This window comes from Myotis lucifugus, unplaced genomic scaffold, assembly GCF_000147115.1.
Source record: "Myotis lucifugus unplaced genomic scaffold, Myoluc2.0 scaffold_46, whole genome shotgun sequence".
NCBI lineage: Eukaryota > Metazoa > Chordata > Mammalia > Chiroptera > Vespertilionidae > Myotis > Myotis lucifugus.
The window spans coordinates 2,390,990-2,417,871 of NW_005871094.1; the positions used below are offsets into that span (position 1 = coordinate 2,390,990).

At 41.9% G+C, this 26,882-nt stretch overlaps 2 protein-coding genes and 1 long non-coding RNA gene across 4 annotated transcripts in view; 1 reads left to right on the top strand and 2 right to left on the bottom strand.

The window, feature by feature from the left end:
- TMEM140 (transmembrane protein 140) overlaps positions 1–6,156 on the bottom strand; it is an 18,677-nt gene extending 12,521 nt beyond the window's left edge. For both annotated transcript variants that reach the window (XR_002829145.1, XM_006088324.3), the window contains exon 1: positions 5,927–6,156. The gene's annotated coding sequence lies outside the window, so the exon portion shown is untranslated. The remainder of the gene's footprint in view (positions 1–5,926) is intronic.
- A 48-nt stretch (positions 6,157–6,204) lies between these two features.
- Positions 6,205–7,594, top strand: LOC106697089. Its single transcript, XR_001348112.2, has 2 exons — positions 6,205–6,402; positions 7,402–7,594. It is a non-coding gene; the product is annotated as an uncharacterized LOC106697089 (long non-coding RNA).
- Positions 7,595–13,874: 6,280 nt separating this feature from the next.
- The window catches only part of AGBL3 (ATP/GTP binding protein like 3), a 65,560-nt gene continuing 52,552 nt past the window's right edge, over positions 13,875–26,882 (bottom strand). Inside the window, 4 exon segments of the mRNA XM_023753512.1 lie at positions 13,875–14,328; positions 18,422–18,656; positions 21,959–22,017; positions 24,438–24,486. Of these exon segments, the coding sequence (XP_023609280.1) occupies positions 13,911–14,328; positions 18,422–18,656; positions 21,959–22,017; positions 24,438–24,486 (761 nt within the window). The 3' untranslated portion in view covers positions 13,875–13,910.

Genomic DNA, 26,882 nt, shown 5'->3' on the forward strand with positions numbered 1-26,882 from the left:
TCCTCCTCCTCCTCCTCCTCCTCCTCCTCCTCCTCCTCCTCCACCTGCTCCTCCTCCTCCTCCTCGGCCACAGGCTGCCTGTCTCTGGCTGAACTTTTGTGTTCATGGTCTGGGTGTGGCTCCCACACATGAAAAGGGAAAAAGCAAGACATTTGTGTCTTATTTCCTTTGGTGAAGTATGAGCCCAGGTTCTCTTTGTTTCAAAAGGGGGCCTCAGCAGTTTCCTGAAGGCATTTGGGGGGCAGCCTCCTGGGTTCCCCAGAGTGCGCCTCGGGAGGCCAGGCCTGCAAGCGGCTCTTTAGGAAATGCTGTGACATCTGACCGACTTAATTCTCCCCCATAAATAAAAACAGCTTTACCAGCAGAAATACAGCACCATGTGACTGCAATATCGAGCGGGCAGCCTGGGTCCCACCACCTTCACACACAGCAGGCTGCTGCAACAGGCTGTTTCAACGCTTCCATTAATATTAACTTGCTAACTGTTCACTTGCTTTGTTATTTATTAGCCCTTTGCTAAAGATGATCCAGCTAGGAACAAAGGTCAAAAAAAATTTTTAGAGGGAGGAAAAAAGTCCTTAAAAAAATGAGAAAATGCTTGTACCTTGGAACCCTTCCTCACTTGTTTTTATTGGTGGGACTCCACAGTCAAGTTCACAGGAGGCTAAGGTTCATGGACCCAAAGCAGAGTGGAAGACAAACAGCACTAGACGCCAGGGATGCCTCTGGTCGTGGCCTCGGTCCTGCGCCACCTCTGCTTCGGTCATGACGGAGGCTCCCAGGCCCTCTCCTCCTGACCACCCACCATCCCACCTGGTGGCCCCATTAACGATGCATTTTTGGATGATTTCCAGAGTCACATGCCAGGGAACCAGTAACACGAGGGCAAACCAGGGGCCTGCTTTCATTGGGCTTGTGCTCTAGCTGGGGTGAAAAATACCAAACGCATATTAACACACACACACACACACACACACACACACACACACACATTTAATTTCAGACAGGAGGGGAAAGGGAGACAGAAACATCAATGACGAGAGAGAATCATTGATTGGCTGCCTCCTGCACGCTCCCCACTGAGAATCGAGGCCACAACCCGGGCATGTGCCCTGACTGGGAATTGAACTGTGACTTCCTGGTTCACAGGTCAGCGCTCAACCGCTGAGCCAAGCCAGTTGGGCTCAAACACATATTTAAAAAATAATAATTATTATAACTTCTGAAAAACTTTGGGAAGTCATAAACAGGATGAAGTGGAGACACTGGCAGGAGGAAGTGGCGAGTCTAGATCAGGGGTCAGGGAAGGCCTGGGGGTATGAAAGGCCATTCTTGGGCCAAGGGAAGAGCCTCCTGGGAGGAGAGAGCAATTGTGATGAACGTGCTGTTGGGAGAGAACAGACTGCAGACCGGGGGGCTGCAGCCCAACTAAGAAGAAGGGACCAGAAGATACTGGACAGGTGAGTGGGGCCCAGATCCCCAAGGGCCTTGTAGGCCAAGGTGGACGGTTTGGATTGTGTCCTCTGACTCATAGGCCCCCAGGGGGTGGGGCTGAAAACGCAGGCACAGGTGAAAAGGGAAGAAGCAAGACAGACGCTGAGGCGGGAGGCGAGGAGCAATGCCGGTGGTTACTCAGGACCCTGCTGCCACCAGCCTTGCTGGGAAGACCAAGGCCTGTCCATGCACTTTGTAACTAACAGTCAAAGAAAAGTAGAGACAAAGGCAAAGAATAGTCAACGTAGACCTTGACCTTAATTTTTGCAAAGATATTTGAGAGGAGGCAGGAAGGGAGGCTAAGGTTTTCATGAACTTCACCTCCATCCCACACAAGAGGATGTTGCTCTTTCCTGTGAGCTTCAGATGCACGTGAAATGGCTTCTGAACAAGTGCAGAATAGCTCAGAGAGAGCAGGTGCTAAGGGGCCACCCTGCACCCCTCAGGCCAGCATTTGGGAACCTCAGAAAGTGGCTTTTCCCCGCTCACTGCGGCTCTGCTTCCCGGAGGAAGGGATGCCCGAGGATGGGCAGGGACGGCCGTTCCTTCTTCTCTGGCCAGGACCTCGCTGTTAGAACGCCCCTCCCTCCTGCTGCCAAATGGACAAAAGCGCTGGGATCTGGGGGTCACCTCCCAAAGTCTCCTGAGGCCTAGGTGTGGGCTGATAAAGTTAATTCATCTATCGGGACCCACACAACGGAGGCTGGGCCTGTCAAAATCCAAATCTAGGTCAACACTTAGGGGGAACACCTGTCACAGAGACCTAACAGGCACCAGCCACAGTCCTGCACCTCAGCACTGGCTCGGTCCTCTAGCTCGATGAGGAGATTCCCCCCCAACCAGCCCTGCCGGTCTCCGTGGCCTCCTCTAACTCCATACAACTCGCTCTTGCCAGCATCCCGCAGGAGGAGGCCCCACTGCTGTGGGGTGCTGGGTTGGTGAACGTGGAGGTGCTGGGAGGGTGGCGTGGTACCCCCCCACCCCCATACTTTCCCTAGGCATCTCTTCCAGCCGCTGGTCCTGAGTTGTATCCTTTTGTAATAAATGGACTGTTTTGCTTTGACTAAAGGAATGAGCACGCTGGTTACTAAACTGCTTTAGTTTCATCATTCACAGGCAGGTCTGAGAGAGCTGAGGCAGTGCGAGCCGAGGTGCAGGCTCGGCAGGATCTCAGGTGCGAATGAGAACATACTCTCCGTGGATCTGAAGACTCAGCTTCCAAAATATTCGTCATGTTTATTAATTAACTTTAAGCTATATCACTGGGAGGCCTGCGGCAGGCTAGTCGCAGAAGCAATCCCTGTCTCCGGTTCCCAGGTAGATTTCTAGAACAACTGGAGGGGAAGTTGGGCCGAATAAAACGCCATGGCAGGTCCCGACGGGCAGCTCCGGAGGGGGGACTGCCTCTGAAAAGTTATGCATACGACGTGACACAGGATGGAAACGGCACTGTAATTTAGTGGAAGAACGGGTTTCTTATTACTGCGGAAGCCAGTTGTTAACTGAAAACAAAACTATTTTACGTCCTCATGTCATTCACTCCGAGTACCCAAATAAATTGCACGTGGATCCAATAGTAAAATGTAGTGAACAGAAACATAGAAGCATGTATATATTTGATTTATAAGAGTGCTCTGAGCTTAAAAGCAAATTGAAACCACAAAGAAAAATTGTGCAGATTTAACTATTTAAAATACACAACAAAACAACATAAATTTTAAAAAGTCAATGAGCACGCCCTGGCTGGTGCCCGTGGTTAGAGTGTCGGCTCCCACACTGAAGGGTCTCAGGTTGGATTCCTGGTCAAGGGCACATGCCTGGGTTTTGGGTTGGATCCCCGGTCCCCGTTGGGGCACCTTCAGGAGGCACCAATCAATGTGTCTCTCTCACATCCATGTTTCTCTACCTTTCTCCCCTTCTCTCTCTTTCTCCCTCCCTTCCAAGCTCTCTAAAAATCAGTGGGAAAAATATCCTCTGGTGAGGATTAACAAACAAACGAAACAGGTAAATGTGCATGAAAACTATCTGCAACAAAAAATGAAATGATTAGTATACCTAATATATAAAATGTTCATGCGAACAGATACAAGGAAACATTAACCCCCTAAAACAGGGGTCCTCAAACTACGGCCCGCGGGCCACATGCGGTCCGCCGAAAACATTTATCCGGCCCGCCGGGTGTTTTTGCCGCCGCTGTGTGCATAGGAATTTGTTCATAGTTTTTTTTTAAACTATAGTCCAGCCCTCCAATGGTCTGAGGGACAGTGAACTGAACTGGACTCCTGTTTAAAAAGTTTGAGGACCCCTGCCCTAAAAGTAGACAAGAAATATGAAGGGGTATTTGAGATATTTGACAAAAGAAGGAATGCAAAACAGTAGAGCACTGTTAACTTCTCCGTCCTCTCCACCAAGTGTGTGTGTGGTGGGGGTGGGGGGGTGGAGGGGGGAGGGGTTCCTCCACCAAGCAGTTCTCTGGATGCCCTACAATTTAACTTAATTCTGACACCATCTACCTGGAGATGGCCTCAGATCCCACAGTTAAGGGCTTGCTTCCACAAGGACCACCCTCCACTTCAGATGCTAACCTCAGGTCTAGATCGTCACCCTGTGCTTCTGACTGACTGGTTATAATTGGGAGGTTACTAGGTTACTGGTTTATTATAAAAGGATACAACTCAGGACCAGCCAGTGGAAGAGACACCTAGGGAAGGTATGGGGGCGGGGGGTGAGCAGGGGGGTGGAGGTAGCAGACCACTCTCCCAGCACCTCTCCAACCAGTGCTGCAGGGATGGTGAAGGTTTCATTACACAGGCAGGACTGATCAGATCATCGCCCTTGGTGAGACTCAGTCTCCAGCCGCTCACCTCCCTGAGGTCAGGGTGGGGCTGAAAGCTCCAGCCCTCTAATCACATGCTTGCTTTCTCCTGCAACTTGGGACTTTCCAGAAGTTACCCCCTGATGTGGTTTAAAGGGCTTGCTATGGATAAATAAGACACTTTTATCTTATGATCACTTAAGAAATCCCAAAAGTTTTTAGGAGCTCTGAGCCAGGAATGGGGACAAAGAACAAATATGTATTTATTAGAAATCACTGTATCACATTAACTAACATAAAAAGGTTTATACCTTAGGCCATGTCGTCAAAGATATGCCCAGGAAAACAACCTATGTACTTCATCAAAACAGCCAATAAAAACACTTGATCCCAAGATGCAGTAAAACGGCATTCTCATACAATGACTGTGGAGGTGAAATTCTTACAAACTTTCTGGAAGCAATTTGGCAATATGCATTAAAAATCCTAAAAACAGTCACATCTTTTGGCCAAGTAATTCCACTTACAAGTCTATCTTAAGGCAGCAATCACAAATGCAATCAATGATTCCGATCCAGGAATGCTCATCAGAGTATTATTTGGACAAAATATGGAAAGCAATGTGGAAGCCCAACATCAGAATTAAAAATGACATATCAAGATGATGAAACTTGATGAAATGACATATCAAGATGATGAAACTCTATGCAACCTTTAGAAAAACCAGATATATCTAGATAGTGGCATTATAGGCAGTTGTTCTTTTTGCATTAAAGTTATTTCCAGAACTATGTTATATTTATAAAAAAGTGAAGCAATAAAACAAGCAGCTAACTCAGTATTCAGATCAGGGAGGAAGCTGGAAAGAACGGTGAGAAGAGGGAACACTTGCTGAGTGAGCCGAGACCATCAAGTGAACTGACTCAGAGGCCCAGGACTTCAGGAGGGAGGGGGCACAGGGGACAAATACTAAAAAATGTACTTGGAAGGAAAGAAGGGGTCACACATATGCATGCATTTTTCTTCCTTTTTCAAATAATTTTTTCATCTTACAGGTGAAGAAGATAATGAAAGTTATTAGAGAAAGAGCCCAAATTAAAAAACAAAAACCTTTGAGGATGTGCGCCAACAGATCTAAAACCCCACATGCATTTCCATCAAGGAATGAGAAGCCATGGCATCCAATCACACAGGCACTGAAAATCTCTTAGACCCTATGATATCCTTTCTGAGTCAGGAACACAGGCTGACAAGCTTAATCCACAGCATGTATGTTTAGGATCTAGGAACAATCCACCTCCCCAGCCACGGGCGTTAGTGCAGACTGTGTGCAAGCCCCTGCTGCCCGCGGTCATCCCCGAGTTTCTACCCAGTGCTACTGGCATTGCCCTCACCATGTCCTAGGCCAGAGACACCCAGGGTGATGCTGAAGGGAGGACGGAGAGCAGAGAGCACGGGGTAAGCAGACAGGGGGGAGGAAGGTCGCAGACACCGACAGCCGATACTTTCGCATGCCCACGGCTAGAATGTGAAAGGTCTCGGGGGTAAGAAAACAAACTCATCTTGCACGGAGAGGCAGGCTGGGCAATCGAGGGTGCCGGGAGGGCAGGTACTCACCGAAAGGCGATGCAGAGCCCACAGAAATGCTCCTAAACCGGAGGAGCAGGAGCTCAGGTGCGGGTTGTTCTTTCTCGCTGGCTTGCTCGTGTCAGGCCCCGGGCCCCAGGACAGGACGTGTCAGGCCCCCGGAGCGGAGCGGGACGAGGTGCGGGACAGGCAGACCAGGCAGAGCTGTGCTGCGACCTGCCCGCATTTGCACTGGTACCTCGCAGAGTAAACAGCTCTCTGAACTTTGGCTCACTCGTGCTGAGGTCACCAGCTGATTTCACTTTCGTTTCTTAACTGGCTCTTGTTGGCCCCTGACTTCTCGGAAAGAAGGCTGTAAACAGTGCTGTCCTGCTCTCTACCCAAACTGGAGCCGGCCAACCCACTGGCTTCAAGACCAGATAAGTGTCTTGATTGTATCACACAACAATTCCAGGAAAGACACGGGCCAACACACTCTCCAATCTCTGAGTGATTTAAACTGCAAGGTAAGCACAACCAGGAATCATTTAGAAGGGACTTCTGAGCCAGGTCCAAGCCACCGGACGCACTGGGCAGCAGTTATGCCATCTGGGCCCCTACTTCTCAGAAATCAGCCTTGTGATGCCTGGCTTCCCTGGACACACAGCATTCTCACCGCTTGTTTAGGTCTATGCTGAGCAGCTGGGGCAGCTCTTTTAAAATAAGAGAACGAGACTTTCATGTTTGAAATCATGGGGACTCCCAGCCAGAGTTTTAAAAACTGCTTGCTTTGCTCACATGGCCATTTGGAAATTCCAAGTGTGGTTAAGCTTAGTTATTATCTAGTAATAGTGCTGAATCCTTCAGGGTTTCTCTGCCCCTCCCCCCCAAAATGAGTTCTTTGATCTGCTACATTTTCCCCTCTTTGAAGTTCTTTTAAGCTCAAAAACTAGAAAGAGGTGATGTGACCCAATAGAAAGCAAGAATAGAGGCCCTGGCATCAGGGAGCTCTGTGAGAAATTAGCAAATTATTTAATCTCTCTGGGTTAAAGGACATTGAAAACGAAAGCAGGACTACGTGCACAGCTGTTGTGGAAATGGGAGCTAATGTATGAGCACAGTACGGGACTGGGCACGTAGTAACCGTAGCTGTTATTATTAAAAGCAACATTTCTAAATATCTATCTTAGCCTTCATGGTAATGTCTTCAAGCCAGAGGCAGAATTAACATTTTGGTACTAATATAAACTATTACTCTGCAAACAGATCACTGGTGAGTGAAGGGACACAATATAGAAGAGAGAGGAACATATATTTTAAAAATTTATTCAAAGTTATAATGCATATTAGTTTGAGTCAAATATTCTCCGAAGTTTATTATGAAAAACAGCCATCCCACACTCTGCTTTTTTTTTTTTTGTCTCAGAGATAAGTACTTTCGCCTATTTTAACTGATTCCTTAGGTAGAGACCTCAATTCTCTAAATAACATGCTTTTATTGGTACGTCTTGATTTTTCCCTTTCAGGTGTAATCTACTGACTCTCACCTGTAGAAGATAAAGATTCAGCATTCTTCTCCCCGACTCCATGTTCCACAAGTATAAGTCCTTTTTTCCTCCTGCTTCCAAACTGGTTATAATTTCGTGTAAATCAATACTCAGTGTCTACAACACTGTGACTATGTAAATACTATATGCAGCAGCTGAGCCATGTGGAAAACGATGAGTTCTTTTTCTTTCCTGCGTAACTTTCTGTCTGCCTTGGAGATAATTACCTTACTTTTTTTTTGGTTTGGTTTTCAATGTACTTTACACTAACCCAACCTTCAAATCTTCATCAGATCTTTTTTGAGAAATGTGTATGCATCGTTTTTGATCTCTTCCTGAGAAAGGCTGCCCGGTGCCTCCCCACCTGCTCCAGGCTGGGCCGGGTCCGTGCCACCTGACACAGAGCCGCCACCTGGAACCTCACTTCACCGCTTTGCCTTGTCCTGTTGGACCACCTATTTCCAGCATCAAAGGCTTTTCTCGGCTTATTCTTTTCTACCTTTAAACACTATTTATCAAAACTAGATGAGAGTATAGAATTTTAGGCTAGAATAGCTTGCCTTATCATTTTGAAAGCTTTGTTCCACTCCATCTAGCTTTCACGTTCTCGGTGAGAAGCTTAAAGCCATTTTACTTTCTACTTTCCAAAATAGCCTCCCCTCCTATTTTCATCCTTGCAGCTTTTTCTTAAAAAATAAAAGCGATTGTTATTTCAGTGGATTTTAGAGAAGGAGCCAAATTAAGTGTGTGTCCTTTGCCATTTTTAACTGGACATTTTAAAAATATATTTTTTAACCGTAGGGGGGCTATTTCTGTCTAACAAGTTCCCTCTGGCAACATAGCTGGCCTCTGGTTAAGCCGGTTGCTCTTACCAAGCTGTTAGCCTCCTCTGAGTTGTGTAACCAAAATCTCCACTGCTTTTGACAACACTATCAGCTATAAACCTCTCCACTCTGTTCCAAACAAGGCCGTTTACCCAGGGGGCTCTGTTTTTGGAGCCTCCTTGGTATTTGCCTCTCCTCCTGGGCAAATACCTGAGCCTGGTGTGCAGCTGCGGGCGGAGAAAGTGAGCTGCTCCTCCCAGCGACACTTCTGCTTGTGGAGCCTGATGCTGAGCCTCTGGCCTTCCAGCTGCCTCTCCCTCCATGGAACCGCCACCCTGTGACCACGCTGGGACAAAGACCAGGGCCAGTGCCCGTGGCAATGACTCTGGGAAGAGCCCTTGCCTTGGGGCTGGGTGGAAGGAGGGAGGGAGGCCCTGGCTTCTTGGCTGTGTTTGCCTGGCATTTAGCCTCTGCAGCGCAGCGTAGGGGCTGAGAATTGCTAGCAGCTGCCCCTCCCGGGGAGACACTGCAGCCCTTGACTGGGGAAGGATGGATGGGGGCTTGTGATCCCTGTGTCCTTGGCCACATGCTATAGACTCTCTCTGCTCTCACTGATTTAGTAGATTTTCTTGAATGAATGTTTCTTCATATGTTGTATGTCCTTAGGACAATTTTTTTTTTTTTACCCAGCTATGGTATTCTCGCTGGGCAGTGGGTGGACAGTGCCTCAAGCTGCCTTCCTGGAATTGACCTCTGCCCCTTTATTATTTTTCACAGGGAAAAGTTTTAACTGCATAACATCAAAAGACTTGCAAAGCAAAGGATATCATGAACAGATCTAAAACGACAAACTTCATAAAATTATAAAATAAGAAACAATGGTTGTAAATTTCCAGTCCCTTACATTAATCTATGAATTTCTAATTTAACTAAGAAAAATGCTGACAGATTCAACCAGGGATGTCTTTATTGAGATAAATTGAGGTAAAGTTTATTGAGGTAAAGATTAAGCTACTTTTATAGATTTCTAATAATATATATATATATATATATTAAAGGTCTTTTTTTTGCTTCAAATATCTCCTTTCAATTTCAGGTTTTATGAAATGTCAATGGTGGTTAAAAATAATAGTAAAAACACAATACTATGTCATCTAATTCTAGGGTGCCTGATGAAACAGAAATAATGCATCGCAATTAGATTAAAATCATCTATATTTAAAAACACTCTTAGGAATTAAAACTCTATCAAACATCAATAAGAGCAAACAAAGAATACAATTAAGTAACAGCAGTTGAGGGAAATCTAAATTACTTTTAAAGAGAGAAAACACAGATGTCCCACCGGGGGTGTGGATTTTCAGGGCTGGTGCTTGGAAATCTGACCTGAACCTGCAGGTGACCCTGACCGCTGTGGCCTCAGACGTAACTGCCACCCCTGCCTGCTCTTCTCTAGCGAGCGGGTAAACCGATGCCTGCAGCAGGGCTTCCGCCAGAGATTTCAGGGGCTCCTTCATCATTACTGCCTGTTTCATTCGTGTGTATTACCTTTTAAGAATCTCCCCTGCCCCATTCAGATCCCACACTTCCTATCCCCCATCTGCTTGGGAAAGCAGACTTGGGATCCCCCATAGATGAGTGTTTTCATCCAAACCATCCATTATTTCCCTCTAAAGTTCCGCTTTTCTTTCAGAGGTGCCTTCGGCATTAGTCAGTGGGATTGGGATTTCGACCCACCTTTGACTGATGTCTGTCCTTGACGATGAGCCACGATGGCCTTTATGACAGGTGACTTGAGGGCGTTATAGGCTGTGTAAACTCGTTAATCTTTCACCAACGTAGCCATATTCTTCAACCTGGGCAGAAAAGCATTTGGCTAGTTCTTTATTCCTCCTTAAAGCCATGCTGGCCGGCTAACATCCAGTGGCCGGCTACCACCACAGAGCACAAGCCGGGCAGGTACCTTTGTGACGGTTGAAGGCCTTCAAGGGCACTGCGCTTGGCCGCTGGGCCACTGGCTGTTAGTACCCAGGACCATGCTGCCCGCTTGGAACCCCGTGGACTGCTGGGCTTCCAACGCAGGCCAGCCATCAGTGGGCAGGGCCAGGGAGGCCTGGCTGAAGGAAACAGCCCCCTCTGTGCTGTTCCCTGCTGCACACCAGGAAGTGGTATTATCTGTGCATTGGGGGCAACATAAAAGGCCAATTGCAGGCAGAGACTAGTCCACGAGCTCTGGCTACTCTAGGCCCCAGCTGCCCCTATACAACACTGGAGGCCGGAAGGAGTGCCAGTCCCTCCCATAATGGTGAGTCAGGCTGCAGTCGAGGACTCACATGGCCCCGCTCCTGGGTGAGGCTCCTCCTCTGGTCTGGAGTTTTCCTCGGGAGCCCTGAGGGCGGGTCCTGCTCACAGAAGTTACAGGGAGTCCCGTCCTGTCGGAGCCTGTGCTTGGTCAGCGCAGACAAGCTGAGTCAGAGACACGGGCCTCACCAAGGTATTTATTACCTCACTGATAGGGACTCAGTGATAAGAGACATCAAGAGGGACTGTCGCTGTCTTACCATTTCATGTCTCTCCAGTGGAGTGTGATCAGTCCGGCGTTCTCCAAGGGCGTGGCTTCGAGACCTGGCTCCTGTCCCAGGGTGTGGCCCTGCCATCCTCAGCACACAGCTATCTTCAGAACAGTGGTTACCGTCGAGACGGGACTGTAGCATTCTACCAGTTGGATTTGCCATCTGTTGTTTCTTTGAAAAAAACACCTCACCCCCCTAGTGTCTCTCCGGGAGACTCGGGCCCAGGCCCACAGCCATGAACAACCCCCCCCACACAGCCTCCAGGAGAAGGGATGGTGTCAGCAGAGGCTGGTCTGGGGACCACGGTTTGGGTCAATGGTCTGCCTATGAATGTGGAGAACAGAGGCTCTTACCAGGCTTGGTGGTGAGGAGTGAAGATGGCCAAACTATTAACAAAGGGATCATTGTTCCTTTGTTTATAATTTATTTCAAAGAGAAATTGCCAATTAAGAGTTTATAACATGTTTCTGAAAATAATGAATTCAACCATAGTAAAGACTTATGTTTTGGGGGGAAAAATGAGTTAAGAAGCAGACTCCTTTTATGTGTAGAAAGGGTGCTCACCCCTCTGCCGTAAAGATGAAACAACTTTTTTTGGTGGTGGCGGCAGATCATTATTTTAAAGCCTAATTATAAGAGACCAATTTAATGACCTCAGGATAACAGCCAATAAGTTAGTGTATGTCTTTCATTTCACCTTATAAACGCCCTTCTGCCCTTGTCAGTAGCATCAATGCCAACGCCAGACCCCAGGCTGCGCCAGGCATCACCGTTGCCATGTGTGGGGAGCCAAAGACAATGCAGAAGCTGGGTCACGGCTGCCAGATGGGGTCGTAGCAGATACTCAGTCCTCCTTTCACAGTAGCCTCAATCTTTGCTTTTTTTTCTTCTGCTGGACATAGAATTTAAGGTTGCCAACACCATATTGTGTTTGTTTGTTTTTTTAAATATTTTGATTTTCTTACAAAGAGGAAGGAGAGGGATAGAGTTAGAAACATTGATGAGAGAGAAACATCGATCAGCTGCCTCCTGCACACTCCCTACTGGGGATGTGCCCGCAACCAAGGAACATGCCCTTGACCAGAATCGAACCTGGGACCCTTGAGTACGCAGTCCGATGCTCTATCCACTGAGCCTAACTGGCCAGGGCCATACGGCCTTGATTACTATAACTTTATAGTCCGTCTTTTTTAAGTTGTATAGTCGGATGACGTCAGTCCTGACTTGGTTCTTCCCTTTAACATTGCATTGGATATTCTGAATCTTTTGCCTTTCTACACAAATTTTAGAATCAAATCAATCAATATTAACTTGCTAGAATTTTGATTGGGATTTCACTGCATCTATAGATCTAATTGGGAAGTTCTGACCTCTTGACAATATTGAGCCTTCCTATGCATGTACATGGGATAACTTTCCATTTCTTGAGGTTTTTTTTTCTTCCATTAGAGTTTTACGGTGTTTCCTCATATAGATCTTGAGTAAATTAGATTAACATCTAAGTATTTCTTTTTTTGGTGCTAAGGTAAACGGTATTGTTTTTAATTTCAATATTCATTGCTTGGTATCTAAGATGATTGACTTTTGTATATTAACTTTGTATCTTGCAACCTTGCCGTAATTGCTTATTACTTCCAGCAGGGATTTTCTACATTTACAATCTTCTTCTCTGTGAATAAATACAGTTTTACTTCGTCCTTTTCCAGGTTGTATACCTTTTATTTCCTTTTAATTAGCATCTTTTAATATAGTATTTTTAAAATTGTTCAGATCTTAGCACTTTACTATGCACTATCTCATTCTGAATTATTTTAGTCATGTATGTTTTATATGTACAATTATACAGTAATCTTGCAGTGGAGAGAAATGTCTTTTTAAAAAATATATATTTTTATTGATTTCAGAGAGGAGTGGAGAGGGTGAGACAGAAACATCAATGATGAGAGAGAATCATGGATTGGCTGCCTTCTTCATGCCCCCTACTGGGGATCGAGCCCACAACCTGGACATGTGCCCTGACCAGGAATTGAACTATGACCTCCTGATTCATAGGTCCACGACACTGAGCCACACCAACTGGGAGGGAGAAATGTCTTTTTAAAAAATCACCAATTGTTTCTAGCACACTACAGATATATCAAAAATTCAGGAAATGTTTTTGTTGACTGATTCATTCAAGGGCCTAGTAGGGACATTAAAGTCAGTGATAGTACAGGTCATTCCTTCCTAAGTGCTTAGTTTTTTTGGTGTTGTATAAATAAATCATTTTGGAAGAAATCAGAAATTCAGAGATTTTTTTTTCCATCTTGACAAAAATTAAATACTAGTATAATACCTAAGAAAATTTAAAAATCTGCTGTTTTCTCTTTTGTTTGTTAATCCTCACCTGAGAATATTTTTTTCCATATTTTTAGGGAATGGAAAGGAGGGAGTAAGGGAAGGAGAGAAGGAGAGAGAGGGAGAGAGAGAGAGAGAGAGAGAGAGAGAGAGAGAGAGAGAGAGAGAAACATCGATGTGAGACACATCGATTGGTTGCTGCCCCACACACCCTGTAACTGCAACTCAGGTACATGCCCTTGACTAGGAATCGAACCCATGACCCTTCAGTGCATGGGACAATGCTCTAGCCCAGTGATGGCGAACCTATGACACGCGTGTCAGAGGTGACACGTGAACTCATTATTTTGGTTGATTTTTCTTTGTTAAATGGCATTTAAATATATAAAATATAAAAAATATAAATCTTTGTTTTACTATGGTTGCAAATATTAAAAAATTTCTATATGTGACACGGCACCAAAGTTAGGGTTTTTCAAAATGCTGACATGCCGAGCTCAAAAGGTTCGCCATCACTGCTCTAGCCACTGCACCACACTGACCAGGGCTCCAGATTCCCTTTTATATTTCTTAAAGATGTTCTCACTACAGAAGATGGAGTATCTAGGGTTTGTAGTTTAGTATGTGCATATGCATGTGTAGGGAGAGAAATGGTGATAAGAGGGATGGAGAGGGCTTCTCTTTCTCTTTTCTTTTTAATAGGTAAGCATATGTTATCTTTCACCCACAGTCTTCAGAGTAGCATAAAGCTAGATTATTTCTGCCTTTGGAACTTCAAATGGAAGATGGGTTGTCCCTCATTCTTATTTGGCTGCTCATCGTTAGTTTGAGTTGGATTGGGGGCTATCCGCATGGAGGTTTGCTGGTTGAATTCTCCAGTGTGAGGACTCTGGCCTTTGGTAATATTCACGTACTTCTCAAAACCTGAGGAAGGAATCTCCCATTTGCTGCTGACAGGTTTCATGTCTTTAGTCTTCATGGCACTGACTGCAGAACATGCTTTCCTTTTCTTGTGCCCTCTGAGACGTGACAGGCTTTCACACGACTTCTGGGGCACAGACTGGAGCCATCCTGAAGAGCTTGCCAGGAGGTTCCTTTGACCTATAAAAGGGAGATGACTGGATGGTGCCCAGGATGCGCCGCCCAAGTTTACATAAGTAGCTTGATTTACTCTAGAAAAGAAATAAAGTGCGTGAGTTTTTGCCCAGCACGTATCCTAGGAACTTGTAATAGTATAAGTCTATTTTTTCTCCTTTGGTGAGTTCATCCTCCCTTAAGACTTTTATCACTGTATCCCTGGTCATGATTTTTCAGCATGCCTCCAATTCTGCATTTCTAAATGCCCAGAGGCTAGGTTTATTTGGAGACTTGCCCGGACCCTAGGCTTCCTGGTATATTAATGGGCACTCTGGGCCTCAGCTCCTTATACATCTAGTGGAAGGAAATGTCCTCTAAATTTCCACAAATCAAATCTGTTTATTCTATTAGAATGAGCTCAGTATACATACTCTAAGTTTTTTCTATGGTCAGTAAAAAGATCACTGTACATCCAAGAAAAAGGAGTTTTCCTTGAGAGAGGGAGGTTTTATATATTACAAGTTGCAGTTGCTTAAAGTACCTCAGCTTTCTTTAGAATCCCATTTTTTACCACAAAAATCTCAACTATTGTTTTAGTTAAAACATTAATTTTGAGCCCAGCTGGCACGGCTCAGTGGTTGAGCGTCGACCTATGAAGCAGGAGGTCACTGTTTGATTTCGGTCAGGACACATGCCTGGGTTGTAGGCTCAATCCCCAGTGTGGGGCGTGCAGAAAGTAGCTGATCAATGATTCTCTCTCATCATTGATGTTTCTATCTCTTTCTCCCTCTCCCTTCCTCTCTGAAATCAATAAAAAAACGAAACAAGAAACCAGAAAACGTTTTGAGATGATTGCAGACTCATCTACAGTTGGAAGAAATAAAACAGAGAGGTCCCATGTACCCTGCCCCCAGTTTCCTCCAGATGTAGTATCTTGCAAAACAATAGTACAATATAATCAGGATATACTAGTAGCCATTGACATTGTCGAGTTCCAGAACAATTCCCTCCTGTTCCCCTTTGATAGACATACCCACTTTCCTCCTTGGCCAGCTCCTCCTTAACTCCTGGCAGTCATTAACCCGTTGTCTGAATTGTATTAACTTTATCTCAAGAAGGTTATATAAGCAGAATCCTACCGTGTGTAACCTCTGGGACTGGCTGTTTTCACCCAGCACCACCCTCTCAAGATTGATCCAGGTTGTTCTGTGTATCAGCCATTCTTGCTGAATGGACTCGATTACCACAGAGTGCTTAATAATTCCTCCATTGGAGGACATGCAGATTGCTCCCAGTGTGTGGCTACTGACAGATTAAGCTGCTATAAACATCCGTGTCCAGGTTTTTGTGTGAATATAAGTTTTCATTTCTCTGGGATAAATGCCCAGGAGAGCAATTTCTGGGTCATATGGTAGTTATAGTTACATATGTATTTTTAAAGAAACTGTAAAGCTGTTTTCCAGAGTGGCTGGGCCACTTTACATTCCCACAAGCAATGTCTGAGTGACCCAATTTCTTTGTGCCCTCCTCAGCATTCAGTGCTACCCCTATTTTTTTATTTTAGCCATTCTGATAGCGTGCAGCTCTCTCATTGCGGTTTTAATTTGCATTTCCCTAATGGTTCATGGTGTGGAACATGTTTTTGTGTGGTTATGTGCCATCTGTATGTTCTGTTTGGTAAAACGTATTCCTCTTCCATTTTGCTCATTTTCTGAATGAAATATTTATACTGTTACATTTTGAGACTTCTTTAATTTAGATAACAGTCTCTTTTTAAAAAAATATATTTTTATTGATTTCAGAGAAGAAGGGAGAGGGAGAGATAAAAACATCAATGATAATCATTGACTGACTGCCTCCTGCACACACCATACTTGGGATTGAGCCCTCAACCTGGGTATGTGCCCTGACCTCGAATTGAACTGTGACCTCCTGGTACATAGGTCGCCACTCAATCACTGAGCCGTGCTGGCCGGGCTAGATACCAGTCTCTTTTTTAAGCGGTTTGCAAATATTTCCTCCTATTTTATAGGTTTTTATCTTTTTAACTGTGTCTTTTGAAGGGCAAACACTGTTATTTTGATGAAGTCTAACATCTACTTTTCTTTATGGATTATGCTTTTGGGTGTAAAGTATAACTTTTTGCCCAATTTGTATAAAGAGTTCCTATTTTTTTCCAAAAGTTTTATAGATTTATGTTGTGCAGTTAAATCCATGATCCATTTTCAATTATTATTATTACTTTTTGTATAAGAAATGAATTTAGGTCAAATTTCTTTCTTTTTTTTTGCCTATGAATATCTAATTGTTCTAGCAACATTGGTTGAAAATTCTATCTCTCCTTCATCGAATTGCTTTTGCACTTTTGTTAAAATTCATCAAGCATTTGTATGGGTCTATTTCTAGGCCCTCTGTTTGGTTCCATTGATATATACACTGAGTGGCCAGATTACTATGATTGGCCAGATTATTATGACCACCCCATCAGTACTTCATTGACACTTCCTGAATACTGAATACTGAAAACTTCCTAAGCAAATACTCTGAAGGTTTTATTATTATTATTTGCATAACTAATTCACTTCATTGTACTTATGGGGTAGTCATAATAATCTGGCCACTCAGTGTATGTCTGTTCCTCCTCCATACTATACTCTCTTGATTGCAGTAGCTATATACCACAGGGTGTTGAAATCAGATAGACTGGTGCTTTCTAGTTTATTATTATTTTTCAAAATTGTTTCTTTTTTCTTTAGTTCTTATAAACAATACTGAAATGAACATCACTACAGAAATCCTGTTGCCTTTACCTAGTTTTTTTTTTTTTTTGTCTTTAGGATCAATTTCTAAAGTAAAATTTCTTATTAAAATGAATATAAATATTAAGGATTTTTCATTTATATTGTTGGACTGTCTTCAAGGAACTCTGTAAGTTTACATTCCAACAATTAGTGAAAGAATTCTTCCAATGAGAGGCAAAAATGAACAGCATGTCATTATTGTTTTAATTTGCCTTCTTTGGATTTAAGTGAAATTAAACAATTAAAAATGTTCATTGGCCACGTCCTTTTTTTTTCTTGGTGAATTTCTGGTTCATAGAAATTGCCCATTTTCCTATTGAAATATTCATAATTTTGTCATTGATTTGTAGGCTAGCTTTGAATATGAAGTATATTGGTCCTCTGTTTTTCACTTATAAGAAGAAATGTCAAAGCATTGTGATAAAAGACTCAGGACTCAGAATGTCTGGTTGGGTTGACTCCAATTCTGCTCCCTACTCGCTGTGTGACCTTGAACAAGTAACTGCTTTGTGCCTCAGTTTCCTCATGTGTAGAAGGTAAAATGTATGTGTAAACACAGAACTGTGTCTAGCACATAGAAAGCAGTTTTTCAAAATTTGTTGATAATATTAGTATTATGTTTCTTATTTTCAGCTTGTCATTGTCTTACTTTTATTTATATAGGTTTCCTTTTGGCCTTAGTGTTGGTCCTATTTTTTTATCTTTAAAAGAAATCTGAGTATTTCTCTGAGTATCAATAAGCTGAAGTAACTTGAGTTGCCCCCTAGGATTATTAAGTTTAAACCCATCTGAGAAACTTCAAGTCAGTCTATGGTCATACTTTATTTATTTATTTTTTATATTTTATTGATTTTTTACAGAGAGGAAGGGAGAGGGATAGAGAGTTAGAAACATCAATCAGCTGCCTCCTGCACGCCTCCTACTGGAGATTTGCCCACAACCAAGGTACATGCCCTTGACAGGAATCGAACCTGGGACCTTTCAGTCCGCAGGCCGATGCTCTATCCACTGAGCCAAACCAGTCAGGGCTGGTCATACTTTATTAATGCATACTTTAGTCACAGATTTGAATTAATGAGTGTTTTCATGCGAATAAACAATCAAATAAGGCCAGCTAACTTACTTCTTCACATAGCCAATATTTTCATATGGCTTTGGATCTTTGTCCGTGTCCAATGTGGTATAGCTGCCACTATTCTAATTTCATCTTTATTTATTCATTTATTTTTTAATAAAAATTTTTAATGTTAACATAATTGCGGGTGTCTCCTTTTTCCCCGCCTTTGCCCACCCATGTTTCTTTCTTAGGATAATGAATTAATTAGTTTTGTTTCCTTAAAAAAGAATGTATTAAATAGTTAGTAATGACAAAATTGTATTGACTTACAATTGATGTTGGATTTGGAAGTTGGTACGAGGTTTGAATATCTGTTTTATCTGATTGGTTCTCACATTTGTTGTGCTTTCCATGACAGGCATGAAATATTGCAATATTTCTTCAGTTTGAGCCATTCTTTTATCCCTGTAGATTCTTTTTTCATCATCTGTCCAATTTACATGAGTCTTCTTGCTTTGGAAAGATGCAGATTGTCTCATTTTGCTTTTCAGGTTGCTATGCAGATCTGGGGACAACCACAACAATATGCATAGATGTAGAAACTGAATTGACTCAATAAGTATTTATTGAGCCGTATGTGCCAAGAATTCTATCTGAAGCTTATTATTTAATTACAGGGCAGAAAATAAACAAGTGAATATATAATATGTTAGATAATGATAAAGTTTATGGGGTAGAGTGAAGCTGGGGAAGGGAACAGAGAATTCTTGGGGAAAAGGTTGATTCCTATTTTTAAAAAGGTGTTCAGAGATGGCCTCCCTGTGATGCTGATGTGCCAAAGGAGTAAGCGAGTCAAACAGCTTTCAGAGGAAAGAGCATTCTTGACAAGGGGAACAGGAAGTGCAAAGGCCCTGAGCTGGGAGCATGGCAGTGTGTTCAAGGAATACCAAGTGATGGCACAATGGCTAAAGGAGAATGAACGAAGGGAAAGAGATGAGAGCTCAGGTAGGTACATAGGTGTAACGTGGGTGGGCTCCGTTTACATAGGGCCTCAAGGCCATTGTAAGGACTTTAACTTTTATTGAGCATGAAATGGGGAGGAACCTCAGGCTTTGAGCAGAGGAGTGTCACATCTTAGATTTGTCTTAAAAGGATGATGCTGGTGGCTGAGGTAAGAATATATTAAACAGGGACAAGGTTGGACAAGCAGGGAGGTTACTGAAATAGCAATCTTATCTCTTGGACGGTTAGTGAACTAAGCCAGGAGAGAAGGTGATAGTTTGGGCCAGGGTGGTGGCCATGGCCAGAAGGGTGAGAAGTGTGTGTGAGGGGATCCTAGATAGATGTTGGGCTTTTCTAATGAATTCGATATGGGGTGAGAGAAGAAGAATCAGTGTTGGCTCCACAGCTTCTGATCTGAGAAAATGGAAGAGTAGAGACATGACGAAAACGATGGGAAGAGCAGGTTAGAAATCCCTTCTTTGTTAGATGATGTGAAGGAAATAATTATTTTTTTAATTGTAATAATAAAAGTATAACACTTTAAAAAAGTGTTTATCAAACTGCTCTAAAAAATAAAGTCTAGCTAAAAATTACTTATTCTACTCCACACCCATTAAGATGGCTGCTATCCAAAAAAACAGGAAATAACCCAGCATTGGCAAGGCTGTGGAGAAATTAGAACCCTTGTGCACTGCTGGCAGGAATGTAAAACAGTACATCTGCTGTAGAAAACAGTATGGCAGTGCCTCAACATTAAAAATAGAATTACCTTATGATCCAGCAATTCCTATTCTGGGTAAATGACCCCCCAAAATTGAAAGCAGAGTCTCAAAAATTTATTTGTACCTGCATGTTCTTAGCAGCATTACTCACAGCAGCGAAAAGGTGGAAGCAACCCATGTGCCCACTGAATAAATGGATAAACAAAATGTGGTTTCTGCACATAATGGAATATTGTTCAGCCTTAAAAAACAAAGGAAACCGACACCTGCATTAAGGTAGTAACAAAAAGACAAAGCCTGGCTGGGGTGTGGCTCCGTGGCTGAGCACTGACTCATGAACCAGATCACTGGTTCGATTCCAGGTTGGTAGGGGCACATGCTAGGCTGGATCCTCAGTGGGGGAGGGGGAGCATGTAGGAGGCCACCGATCATGTTTCTCTATCATTGATGTTTCTATCTCTCTATCCCTCTCCCTTCCTCTCTCTCTAAAAACAATAAAAACATATTTTAAAAAAAGACAATGACTGTACTCATCTTCCAAATCATTGGTGCCATTAATATGAGCTATCTAGAATATCCAAAGTCATAGAGTTAAAAGCAGGATAGCTGGGGGAGGGAAGAATTTCAGTTTTGCAAATGAAAAGAATTCTGGAGATTGTGCGCATGACAATGTGAATGTATGTAACATTGTTGAACTTTATACTTTAAGAATAGTTAAGATGGTACAGTTTATGTTAGGTGTATTTTAATGCAATTACACATTTCAATATATAGGGAGAGGGGGAAAAAAGAACCCCAAGTAGAGCATGAAGGAGGACTAGTAGACACTTTAAAGAACATGGCAGCAGTACTTACAATTATAATGGCTAAATTGTCATGTAGACAGCATAAGAAAAGTAGAACATGCTTAGAATAAAAGCAAGAAATACATTAAGCTTTGAAAAAATGTTTACTTAGAGATACACACTGAACTATTTATGGGCAAATGATATGATTTGTTGAATTTGCTTTAAATACTTTAGCAAAAAAAAAAAGTGGTGGGAATATAGATGAAACAAGAATAGCAGGATGCTGATAACTATTGATGGTGGGTGATGGACATCTGTGGGTTCACTACACCAGTCTCTCTACTTTTATGTTTGAAATTTCCACAATAAAGCTTTTTAAAAAAAGGTAAAAAGAAAGGAAACGAGTGGCTTGAGTACTCCTTGAGGCGCAGGACTTGGATAATGAATGAGGGAATGGATGACACAGCATCTGGCAATGCCGGCAATGGAAATGAACTCATCGACAGTTTCTTGAAAAGTCATTCCTTGGCCATTCACTGAATGCTTATCCTGAATCTGACATTATGTTTGATTTGGTAAATAGGAATGAAAAATATAGTCCGTGTCTTTAATATGCTAACAGGACTAGAGAGAGAAAAGTAAAGCGTCAGTCAGAATATCTTTCTATAGAGATAAGGCAGGGTATATAACACAGGATTCCAGAAGAGGGACTTTGAATCATACTTAGGGATGGATAAGGAAAGCTTCCTAATTAATCTGTTTTGATGAATGAGTACACATCATGTAATATTTACTTTTCTATGTCTGCCTCTGTCACTTAGCACAATGATTCTGAGAATCACCCATGCTGTACCAGCAGTTCATTGCTTTTTTTATTCTATATACTGAAAGGCATCAATAACAAGGAGGTGTTGCTATAACTAATAAAATTAAAGCAGTAATAATAAAAAAAATCCTCAAGGATATGGGGAATAAGTCAATTAAATAGATCTCTTTTTCAAGGCTATATTAAACTGAAATGATTTTCTTCTGTACTCAACTCCTATAGAAATTAAATAAGGCAAATATTTTTCAGAGACAGGAATAAAATGGCTATTAATCATCCCTGTTTACAAAAGCAGTTCCCCTAAATCCCAATTTCATAGGATTTATTAATGATGATACAGTGAAAGCTATACTTGTATTTATTAAAATCCTAAAAATAAAAATAAAAAGACCTTCTGTTGGTATCCTTGGCCTCTCTGTCCAACTGGGAGTTGGCTTGCTCACAGTACAATTCAAGGATGTCACTCTGAAGCAGTTTCTATACAAACCAGTGCTCCTGGGCTGAATTGCTTCCTGGATTGGTCTCTTACCGGTTTCCGAAAAGTGTCTTTGTTGGTATTTGCTATGCCTCTGCATCATATTTTGGGAGCTGAAAGAAATTGGGAACTCTGATTTCAATGTCAATAGTGAACCATCTAATCAAGAGGAATGTCATCCTTCTTGTATTTGTATATTACAATGTACATACAGTATGTAAAGTATTCTTACAGATGTTATCCCATGGGGGCTCTCATCCTGGGGGTAGGATGGTCTGTTTTATCTTCCACTTTACGTGGGAGAGGGACTGTAAAAGAATGTCAGGAATTCCAGAGATTAAGCGACTTGTTTTAAGATTACATGGCCAGTTTGAGGGAGGGGCAGGTCTAGAATTCACATCTCACTTCAGTACTTTTTCTATTACTTTCTCTTCTCTTGATATATAATTGAATTTCTTTCCATAGATATGAGAAATAATATATTTAAAAAATTTATGTCTTAGTTTAAATCCATCAATTCTAGATCAAAGTACAGGTATGCCCAAGATGGTTTCTTACCTGATTTTTTACATTTTTGGGGTAGGAGACTAAATATTTCAACAGAACCCAGTTTTTCTTTTTAAAAAAAGAAACCAAGTTCTTAGAAGAGAGGCCAAGAAAGGAAGAAAGGGCATACCATGTGCCTTTCTTGTATTTGGCAGTCTGTTCTCAAATACTTACCCGTCCAGATGGTTGTTCATATTCCTAAGATTCCTAAGATTCAGTGGGTCTCAACCTTCTGGCCCTTTAAATACAGTTCCTCATGTTGTGACCCAACCATAAAATTATTTTCATTGCTACTTCATAACTGTAATGTTGCTACTGTTATGAATTGTAATGTAAATATATGATATGCAGGATGGTCTTAGGCAACCCCTGTGAAAGGGTTGTTCGACCACCAAAGGGGTCGCTACCCACAGATTGAGAACCGCTGCCTAAGAATCAGGAAACTTGCCAAGGGAGCTAATGCTATAATTACTGGTTTGGACACAACTACTAAGTTTATCTCTGTTATCCCTGATTTCTCTTTCTGTCATTCCTTTTTCAGTTTTTAGGTGGTAGTAGTAGTAGTAGTAGTATCCCTACGTGACCAGTGCTCCAATGGCTAGTACAGATAGTAAATGAATGAGTTATTCATTCTAAAGTAATTACCTTATGCCAGAAATATTTCTTTTTAAAAAGAGAAACTCAGATAATGTGATGACAGATGCATAGAAATAAATGTCTAAGTGTAGATTTTAAGGCATCCACCGAGGATAGTTTGGGGATATTGAAATCTCAGAACCCTTAAAAAAAATGCATCATATGGGCATTCCATAAACTGGCCTAGTCACAGATACTATCTATATATATAAAAGGTTAATACGCTAATTGTCCATCTGACCAGTTGCTATGATGTGTACTGACCACCAGGGGGCAGACGCTCAACGCAGGAGCTGCCGTGACATGCACTGGCCATTTACAAAGGAACAGCACTGCGGACCTGGCACCCACAAAGCAACACTTGGCTTCCTCCAAGTGGGACACAGGCCCCGCCACCACCCCAGAGCGACACCCCACCAAATCACAGCCAACGCTGCCAAGACCCCATGGCACTAAATGCAGCCCACAGCCCAGCCCAGCCTGGAAATGGTCGCTGGCGCCGGGTAATGGCGTCACGTAGCAGCGCCTGGCTTCCTCTCCCTAGCGACTAGCCTCCTTGGAGTTTCTTCAGCCCAGGAACACGACTTGCTTTATAGCCAGGTGGAAACATTTTACACTTTAACCAAATGTTTGTGAAGCGTTTTCCTGTGCCTCATCTCATTTGATCCTCACAGAAGTCCTGGAGTAGGTAGATAGGAGACTTGGTAGAATCCCATTTTCTTTTCATTAGCCGGAAAACGGAGATTTAGAAAGCTTAGAAACTTGACCCGATTGAAAAGCAGTAAGAAATGGTGGACCTTGAAAACGACTTCTTTCTCACTGCGCAGAATATAGTCAAACACTGCTGCCATTAAATATTTTACCCTTTGTTCTCCCTGCGTGATCTACAATAATAATCTGCTTCATGTTGATATTTACTGCTGTGTTGCTGACAATTGCCTGAAAGAGAAGTGGATGCTTCACTGAGCTGGAAAAAGTTTAGCTAAATCAGAAAGCGGGTCTAATTAAGCAAGTTTATTCTCTATATATAAAAGGCTAAGTTGACTAGTGCATGTGCGATACATATAAAGCTCTTGCTGGTGCCATCGCACATGTGTGTTTCGATCTGTCACTGTTGATCGTGAATTTGGTTGACACTTCTATTATAGAGAAAGGACGAATAACGATATTAAAATATATTCTAATTAATTTCCTTTCAATGTGCATGAATCCATGTACTGGGCCACTAGTGTAGTTATAAGGAGACATCTGATTAGCAATTGTTATCAAAAAGTGACTTTTACCTATTGCTTTACTTCAAAATCTTTATAAAACAGAGGAAAAGGAAGGAGTAAGGTAATAATTCTGCTACCTCAAATATCCTTTTAGAAGCCAGGAAGGGGCCTGTCCAGGCATTTTCACTAAAAAAGAAAATATACTGTAAGATTTATGAACTCAGATTTTTCAGATTAACAAAACTTAATAATTTACTTTCTTGCCAATTATCTTATTCATATATTTAACAGCTAACTTAATTGAGCTTATCTTCAATTAATCTGCTATTGTCTCATTCAGAAATATGAAATAAGTTAGTAGTACATATTTCACTTGGAAGCCTTTTAATTAAAGTGTTTCAACAGAATAGCAAACAGTAGAAATATCTATCCAATAACTGTCAAAAATTGAGAACTGAATCTGTGAATGTTAGGATCTAAGAAGGACATCTACATGTGTAGTAGGGTAACTAACTTTTTAGAGAGCCAACCTAGGACACAGCCATACCAGACCAAAAAAACAGTAAAATATGTAATAAATCATCATATACACATCTATTATGATTATAACATAAAATATAAAATATGCTTTTATTTAAACTATTATTTGGTTTAATGCTTCTAAACACTTTTAAACAAAACAATAGGGCTAGTTAACAGTGGTAATTATAGCGATTAATAGAACAAATTAAACAAATAGTGTGCATGAAAATAGTATAATAATATATTTTTGTCTCCTTTGATACAGATGTTAACTCTGTACTAAATATTTAAATTTATAAGCCATATTATGCTGTTATCTTAAGACTTAAATATAAGACCTTTTACTTTATTTTTAAAAATATTATTTTTATTGATTTCAGAGAGGAAGTGAGAGGGAGAGATAGAAACATCAATTATGAAAGAGAATCATTGATTGGCTACCTCCTGCATGCCCCACACTGGGGATCGAGCCCGGAACCTGGGCATATACCCTGACTGGGAATCAAACTGGTGACCTCTTGGTTCCTGGGCTCAGCTGCTGAGTCACACCTGGCTGGGCTGAGTCAGTCTTATTTACCTCCAAATGTAATTTTTTTTACTGTATGAGTTTTAGTCATAATCAACACATAATGTCAAACAACCCAGGTGCAGTTAGTCCATCCTTTTCTATACTCTTTATGAACTCTTCAGAGATTATCAGTTTTAGAGAAACAGCATAGAGTAGTCAATACCCTCTTATCCATGGGGGTATGTTCCCAGACACCCAGTGGATGCCTGAAACTGCAGATAGTACCGAACCCCATATATATATTGTTTGTTTATATGTTTAATCCTCACCCGAGGATATTTTTCCATTAATCTTTTAGAGATAGTGCAAGAGAGAGGGAAAGACAGAGAGAAACATCAATGTGAGAGAAACACATAGATTGGTTGCCTCTTGCATGGCCCGGACCAAGGTCCATGCCCTTGGCTGGAATAGAACCTGGGATTCTTAGGTCCATTGAGCCAAACCAGCTAGGGCTATAATGTTTTTCCCTATACATACATACCCATGATAAAGTTTAATTTATAAATTAGGCACAGTAAGAGATGAACAACTATTAATAAAAAAGAATTATAAGAATGTATTGTAATCAGTATGTGAATATGGTCTCTTTCTCTCTCAAAATATCTAATTGTACTGTACTCACCTTTTCACTTAAAGAAAATACTTTATGTCTTCTCTTTGGCATTCAAATAGTCAGCACCACTACTCGTGCACTTTGGGGTGATTATTAAGTAAAATAAGGTGATTGAACACTAGCACTGCAATACCACAGAGTTGATCTGATAACGAAGGTGGCTACTAAGTGACTAATGTGTGGGGAACATGTACAGCAGGGGGACGTTGGACAAAGGGTAATTCACATTCCAGGTGTGATGGAGCGGGACGGTGCCAGATTTCATCACACAACTCAGAACAGCGTGGGATTTAAAACTTATGAAGGGTTTATTTCTGGAATTTACATTTAATATTTTAGGACTGTGGTTGACCCTGACTACCACATTACATTGTTTAATTTTCAAATGTTAAACTAACCTTTCATTTCTGGAATAAGTACTACTTGTCCATTGTGCATAATCTTTTTATATGTTGTTAGATTTAGTTTGCTAGTATTTTGTTTGTCTTACTCTTTTAATTATTAGTGATTCAGAACATAGTAAAGAAACATGCCATTTATTAAGCCCCTGTAAATCTTAACAATTAACTTTTTGAGAAACCTCCTCTGATTCTCCCCTATCCTCAAACAACTCCTACATAATCCCATAGCACAGTAAGTTGCATTTATCTAATTTTTTTATGTTTACTTGTTTTCATTCTCTCTGCTTCTTGAGAACAGACTATATTTTATTTCTCATTGTACCCCAGTATCTAGCACAATCTTTGCATAGTATGACATGAGACCTCTGGGAAGCAGATAAACACACATCTTCTATTTGTGTGGTTTTTAGAAGAACATGAACAGAGATGAAAGGAGATTATGTAACAAAAACTAAATATAAGAGAATGGCTTAGACAT